At 36.3% G+C, this 8,152-nt stretch overlaps 1 protein-coding gene across 1 annotated transcript; it reads right to left on the bottom strand.

The window, feature by feature from the left end:
* Positions 1-696: 696 nt before the first annotated feature.
* On the bottom strand, positions 697-6,095 carry LOC148608567 (uncharacterized). The gene is made up of 2 exons (XM_088543891.1): positions 5,833-6,095; positions 697-5,536 (listed from the first exon to the last, which is right to left on the bottom strand). Exon 2 carries the CDS (start codon positions 5,529-5,531, stop codon positions 2,931-2,933), a length of 2,601 nt encoding a protein of 866 aa, XP_088400017.1. The 5' UTR covers positions 5,532-5,536; positions 5,833-6,095; the 3' UTR covers positions 697-2,930.
* Between the last annotated feature and the right edge of the window lie 2,057 nt (positions 6,096-8,152).

Genomic DNA, 8,152 nt, shown 5'->3' with positions numbered 1-8,152 from the left:
AAATGTCACAAAATTATGACGATAAATTGGCTACATACACCCATGTCAACAATAATGTATTTTGAATAATTAATTGAACAGTTTCGGTGTTTGATCTAACAACATAGTGGCATTGTATAAATTCCTTATGAAACACCTGTCCATGTCTGTATTAACGTAACACACCTACCAACACTGAGAATAGATAAATATATTAACCGTAAACATTAATAAAGAATTAAAACGTTCAGTAAATATGGAACGAAAACAGTGATATTATAGACGATTTCAAACAAGTAAGATATTACACTAATGTACAATTAAATGTATCAGGGAGTACATACTGGCGAAATCTGTTTCACATGCCGTATCATTCTGATACTTCAACATTACCCCAAAGGCCACCGGCCCGCGGGGTGATAATTATCTCTAGGACCACATGTGATAAAGATTTTGACATGCCGTGTTCATCATATTAAATATTTTTACTATACATCAAGTTCGAGTAGGGGTGCGATATAGGTCTATGAATGTGATATAAGTCTATGTACATGTATGCGAAATATGGTAAACGATATAGGCCTTAAACGACCACTTATACAAAATGCGTATATTTTTATCAAAATATTTGATACAACTCTCTGTCACAGGTCAGATCTTCAGTCCGAGTTATATTAAATTAAACCGGGGGAAAAATGATTAATAACATCTTAAAGCTTATAATGAATGTTTATTAAGGAATGAATATCGACTTCAATATGTCAGTTCTATAACATTTATTTTATATATCTATTTTAAACTGTGACTGGTACGATAACACCGATGTATGGCAACAGTATAGCTAGGCAGAACATTACTTCAAATAGCCTAGGTAGAACATACTACATGTACTACGTGTATACTAGGCAGAGCAGTTCTACATGTAGCCTAAGTAGACCAGTACTACTTGTAGCCTAGGTAGAACAGTACTACATGTAGCCTAGGCAGATTAGTACTAAGTGTACCCTGGTTAGAACAGGACTACATGTAGCCTAGGTAGAACAGTACTACATGTAGCATAAGTAGAACAATATTACATGTAGTCTAGGTAGAACAGTTCTACATATAGCCCAGGCAGAACAGACCTACATGTAGCCTAGGTAGAACAGTACTACATATAAAGAGTATTGCATGTAGGCTAGGTAGAACAGTTCTACATATAGCCCAGGCAGAACAGACCTGCACGTAGCATAGGTAGAACAGTACTACATGTACATTGTACATATATATAGCCATGGTAAAAAAGTATTTTGCTAGGCATAGCAGACTTACATCTATCCCTGGTAGAATGGGACTTCGTGAAGTATAGGTAGAATAGTACTACATGTAGCTTTGGTAGAACAGTTCTACATATAGCATGGGTAGAACAGTACTACGCGTACCTTAAGTAAAAAATACTACATGTAGCATAAGTAGAACAGTACTACATATAAAGAGTATTGCATGTAGGCTAGGTAGAATAGTACTACATGTAGCATAGGTAGAACAGGACTACATACAAAGAGTATTGCATGTAGGCTAGGTAGAATAGTACTACATGTAGCATAGGTAGAACAGGACTACATACAAAGAGTATTGCATGTAGGCTAGGTAGAATAGTACTACATGTAGCATAGGTAGAACAGGACTACATGTATCCTAATTGAACAGTTCTATATGTACATGTTGACTAGGTAGATACAGCTACCTGTAGCATAGGTGGAATAGTTTTATCATGTATTATAATTTGTATAAAAAATGTATTTTGACTTTGCACAAAGTACAATCTGTCCAAAAGACGCTTGGACAAATTATAATTTTGCACCAAAATTGGCCGACAATCACTTTCAACTTGTACATAATTTTAGTCTAATATTAAATATATGTAATTAATTAATTGACTTTAGGATACAAGTAATTCACACTTTTCTCATTCCTTTAACTGTTTTTAGTATTTTTCTTGGTGAACATGAATTTCATTCTGAAATTTATTATAATTGAGAATTTTGGTTTTGCTTGGTCTGATATTGAGAATGCCATACAAAGCCCTGTTTGAAGCAAAAACTCGTTCTGACGACAACTAGTCTTATGAAAGAATTGCTTCCAAATCTTGAAACTGAGGAAGATCTGGAAAGAGTATTGACTTATCATTATGAAGCCATTGAAACCGATCATAAAAAACCTAATACTTATGATTATACGACGATGATGTTGTCACTGACGACTCAATTGAAACATCGGATCAGAAAAACGCATAAGATGAGGAACAGAAAAATAATACTACATGCACTATCATTGAAATTGCCCCCCCCCCCAATGAAGATACATGTACTCCTGTTCAGCGTGCAAGAAAACGGGCACTTTCAGGTCAATGTACTCATGCTGAAAAAACTGACAAGAAACACTTAACATAAATTGAATAAACTTTCTGTTGGATTACCACGGAGGGAACGATCAAAAATGTACATCGCAAATTTAACAGTTCTTACATCGTTGGGAATTTTTCAGTCCTTTCTGCACGTTTACATTATCTCCCCTGTATCAATTTGATCCGATGGAACAGTGCAACTAATAGAGTTGTCACATTCTGAGAAGTTTGTCTGAACAAAATACGGATCAAAGGAAAGGCATACCGGATGTACTTGGAAAAATAATTTTGTGTTGAGAATTCGAAACTGTATGGAATCTTTTTTTCATTCACAAATTCTACCACTGAAAAGCTCCATTTCTTCCGGTCTTTAATTTTATTTACACCATCCCTTTCCTGAAATTCTGGATTCGCAGAAACGGAACACATTTTCTGATTGTCCAATGAACTATATTGTATAACCAGCTCTGTGTCTACAATAAGTATATTAATATGTTATGTATAAAATGTCATGTATGTGCACGGTGCAAATGTATATCGTTGATAACTAGTAAATAAATAACCATTATTCAGACAATTTCGAGTCGGTATCGATGAAGTTGTCTCGCCAATCTTGCTGCAATTTGAACATTTTCACCGTATTTTTCTCCACTGGTATCAACGTTACAGCATGCTGAGTAACTAACATGGTATCGCCACTTGCGTTCAAACACACTTTGTGGGGAGATGTTAACGTTTGTTTTACGACTTCCCCTAAGACTTCACCCGCGGTTGACATCAAAAGCACATTATGTGACCTACTTCCTGCTATATACAAACGCGTACCATTGACGGTTAAGCCACGAGGAGCTTTAAGTGCTTGAGGTTTAGCTTCCCATTGTTTTTCTCCACGAACTGTCACGGCAATCACAGACTTTTTGTACCGGTCTGTAACATATAAAGTTTCGCCGATGTTATCGAATGCAACGTATTCCGGGAAAAAGAACAGCTGGTGGCCAAACTGATCGACATTGATAGACTTTATCTCTCTCCCGTCACGTGTCATTAGTTTGACGCTAGGTGGAGCCGTATAACACGAAACAGCAATAGTTCCCTGCGAGGAACTTATACCCCAGCACTTTGCTCCGGTCTGGAAGCTTGTTGAGATACTGATCTCTGGATCTCGGACGTACATCATGATTACACGCTTTTCTTTGGGGATTGTTACCGCTAACTCCGATGGAGCGATTTCCGTAATATCATATGGCCGTGCAGACAGCACTTTTTCCGACACAAAACGTTGTATTTCGTCGTAAAGTTTAATTTTTCGGTGCACCTGATCAACGATGACCAATTTCCCGTCAGATAAGAATGATGCACTAGTCAAACAACAGTTATCACGATCATTTGGAGTTCGTGCTAAGAAAGTAGTGTCCGGAAGTGCTCGCTTTACGGTCACTTTTTGAACACCTGGCAATTTTTTCCCGGGAGACAAAGGCGTGTAGTTAACTCTAGCAGAAATATCACCACTTATTCTCGTATTTCCGCTGATACGATATGCGGAGGGTTGCGGAGAGTATGTACTTTCTGAAGACGTTTCGTTGCTTTCTTCTTCTTTTATTCGCGAAGAGGGAATCGGCAGAAGCTGCGATGAGTAAAGCTTACTTTTCTTTAAGTTTCCTCTTGCAGAAGCCGAATAGATGGAACCTTTTGAGGAATGACCTTGTCCTCTTATATTCAAGTTGAATGAATTTCTACGCCGAGAATTTGATGAATTCTTTCCCGAGTTTTTTCCATTGAAAAGGTCTTTGTTCGTTGCTCGAGAGAACTTCGACCCTTTACTACGAACAGATCCACGATTAACTGATGAATGATTTGTCGATGCATCAACGATCTTCTCGTCGTCGTTTTCACCCTCATCTTCATCTTGTGTGATGAATATCGTGTCAGCACGTACATGGTAGGACGGGGGAATATTAACTTCCTGGTGTGAAATGGAAAAGTGACCAACTTCCTCTCCGAGCTGAGTAAGCATGTCGTTTATAGAGTCGTCCTCGCGGAACTCTAGCTGAACTGTTGTCAGTGATCTACAAAGATCACGTACTTCTTTTTCGTGTTTTCTTGTTGCAGTTTTGATTTTTGCCATACAAGACAGAACATCTGTGTCTGACCCATGCCTTAATGAGTTTTTTAAAAGCGCATTAGCATTTCTCGTAACACTGATGATTTCGTTACAACGATTCTTCTCTTTTTCAAACTTTTCGGCCTCTTCAAGCTCACGTTGTTTGAGTTCAGCAACCATTTTTTTCTCTTGTACATCAAGAATAGAGTTGACTCTATTCCTGATGCTCTTAATTTGGTCCCTAATCCTCTCGGCAGCATCTTGGATTTCTTTAAGACACTGTTTCCGGTTTTCCATCACGCGGACAGACCATTCAGTTATTTTACCAAGGTTGTCTAGCACGCTCTTCCCATCATCCTTCAGACAGGCAGCGGCCTCGTGTACAAACTGAACACGTGTACAGTCTCTATGCGCGTCTGCCACACAAGACGTACACAATACTTCGCCATGATCAGAACAGTAGTAATCCATAAACTTCCCTTCATGTTTTGAGCACTGTACTTTGAGCTGAGTTGTTTTTACTGGAGATTGTTTAACTTCGTTGATATCATTAGTTTCATGACCTGTAGAATATTTCATACTGTCGTGCAGCTCCGTACATGAACTGCACATGGCTTCCCCGCACTGATTACACCATACCGTGGCTGGTACGGTCTTGCTCATTTTCTGACATGGATCGCATTTCCTATCTCCGGTTCGCAACTGAATTGCATCAATCAGACCAAAAATGAAATTATTGACCGGAAGTTGGTTAACCCACGTCTGAACTGGTCTCGCGGGGTTATGGACTTGTACTTCTGCCTGACAGACAGGACAGTGGAATGAGTTAGCAGACTTTGAATCTTTATTGTTCTCAACGATAAAGTCCGAAATACAATGACTGCAGAACGAATGCAAGCAAGGAAGCATGCGCGGTTCTGTGAACTCTTCAGTGCAGATAGGGCATGTCAGAAACTCTTCTGAAATGTCAGAGAGACTAATCCTGCTTTCCCGGGTGCTACCGATGTATGTGGCTGATCCACTTGTCGCAGATATACCGGTTCCTTCTTTGTTGGTTTCTTCCATTTTTTCTAAAAGGTATAAACAATGACATGTAAGATATAAAACGGAATAGTTTGGATGAATGACACTTTAAGATATCTTCAAGTTTGAAAGTGAATATTAAGGAAGTTGTCAGTTCAGGGGTAAAAATAGACTGGCTGTTTTCAGTTTCGAAAAAAAAAAACCATTTTCTCGATTTAGAAGTTATTTGCTTATGGAATTAACAAAAGCTAAAAAAAAAGGAAAAAAAAAACAAACAGACAAACAAAAACAAACAAATTTGTTTAAAACAAAACCAAACAAAAAACTTATTCCATTAACTTACAATGATTCAGCTGACGATAGAAGACCATGAAAACAACGAGAAAACTAATTTTCTCGCATATTCATTTACGCCATATACAAATTATCGAAGTCACTACGGTGACCCAAGGTTTAGGAGGGTCTCAATAATAGTACAATTTAATAATCTGGAAAGCAAAAAAAAAAAGTTTATCAAGGAAAATACATGCATGTGTAGCTACATTAAGAAATGCCTACTTAATAGATGAAATAAAGTTGTACACAATATCTAATCATATTGTGAGGTAATGAAATCAAACGATGTACCTGTATGGGCCCCAAAATGGTAAATAGATTGGACAATTAATATTCAAAAACAAAATGTCATTAAATGTGTATCGCCACAAAGAGTACCAGTGAAACGGAACGAAAACGTAAATCTATTTGAAACGTTTGTATGAATTAAATGAAGGCTACAAATTCCGAAACCCGATATCGCATACTTAATTTCAACTGTTAAGTATGTGAGATAAGTAAGTGACAACAAGATGTCAGAAATGGTCTTCACACTCATTTTTTGTTGGTATTTTTAGTATTTTGTACTAGATTAAGTGACAAGTAGGGGCAGATATATGCCATCATCTAAATGCATTTTTAACATAGCCATCGTGTAAATTAAAGAAACTGTTTCATACGATTAACTTGTAAAGTCATTTCATTTCCGTTAAGTTATATAGTGTTCCAGACGATACACGTATTTGGACCGTAAGATACATGTACATAAGTTCAGTATGAACCGCATGTTAACATGTATGATCTGATCAATCGTCGAAAGCAGTTTTATTTCTTCCAAATTTAACACTGTTATAGTTATATACGTTTTGTTGAAAATAGGTGTCAAAATGCAGGAAATTAGGAGTTCCACTTTATATAGTGTCAGATAGGGGGGGGGTAGCTACTTTAAAGAGTAATCAAGGAAACCAAGGTTATAGCGGTAATCAAAATAATGTAATTCAGGGACAAAGACCAGACATGGAAAACCGACATTCATAACAAAGAACATAAAGTAACTAAAATCATACAAAGTAATAAAAGCAAATGAGCTACTCGGACTCCACTAAACCTGGGAGTATGGCCCAGGTGCACCGGTAGGGTAAGCGTCCCCTGCTTTTCTAGAAACACCAGCCGAGTTGCTCATAAAAAGTCAAGTCTGGGGTAGAGGAAAGGGGAAAGGAAAATCATGGCACGTTGAACAAATCAGTTTTCATGGCGCAGATGGATACACCGTAACGATCCACGAGTTCATGATGACGACCATAAAACTTTTGTAGTGATGCCTTTAAACCTTGTAGCAACATAACCCTGCTCCAGAATCAATTCTCATTGTATATTAACCATATCCATCCTCATTACATATTCACCATATTCATTTTCTGTATAAACTAATCATATTCATTCTAGATATATATATTTATCTTATCCATTCTCATTGTATATTCACCACATTCATTCTCATTATATATTCACCATATCCATCCTCGCTAAATAGTTACCATATCCATTCTCATTTTATATTCACAATATCCATTTTCATTATATATTCACCATATCCATTTTCGTTATATATTCACCTTATCCATTCTCATTGTATATTCACCACATCCATTCTCGTTAAGTATTTACCATATCCATTCTCATTGTATATTTACTATATCCATTCTCATTGCATATTCACCATATTAATTTTCTGCATATACGTACAATTTTCATTCTCGATATATATTCATCATATCGATTTTCATTACATAATCACAATACCCATTTTCGTCATTTATTCACCATATCCATTCTCATTGTATATTCACCATATCCATTCTCGTTATATATTCACCATATCCATTCTAGTTATATATTCACCATATCCATTATCATTGTATATTCACCATATCCATTCTCGTTATATATTCACCATATCCATTCTAGTTATATATTCACCATATCCATTATCATTTTATACTCACCATATAAATGCTCGTTATATATATTCACCATATCCATTCTCGTTATATACTCAACATATCCATAATGATTCGTATTATATATTAACCATATCCATTCTCGTAATATATTCACAATATTTATTTTCGTTACATATGCAACATTTCCATTCTTTTTGTATTTTTTTTTGTCTTCACATGTTATTTAAAAATACAAGAATCAAATTTCTTTTAAAAAGTCATTGAAACATTAGCCTTTTGTTTTAATGTGAAAATGGAATACTAGTAGTATGCGATTTTCGATCAAGTTTAATCTAACTTTAATTCCAATGTGCTAAATAGATATAGTATCATCAAAACTGGGGT

Source organism: Perna viridis, chromosome 9 (assembly GCF_037379345.1).
Source record: "Perna viridis isolate PV_CMFRI_1.1 ecotype Kerala chromosome 9, ASM3737934v1, whole genome shotgun sequence".
NCBI classification, from domain to species: Eukaryota; Metazoa; Mollusca; class Bivalvia; order Mytilida; family Mytilidae; genus Perna; species Perna viridis.
This window is presented reverse-complemented; position numbering and strand designations above follow the sequence as displayed.

Coding starts and splice junctions, on each gene's coding strand:
- LOC148608567 (XM_088543891.1), bottom strand. CDS start 5,531: ATGGAAGAAACCAACAAAGAAGGAACCGGTATATCTGCGACAAGTGGA.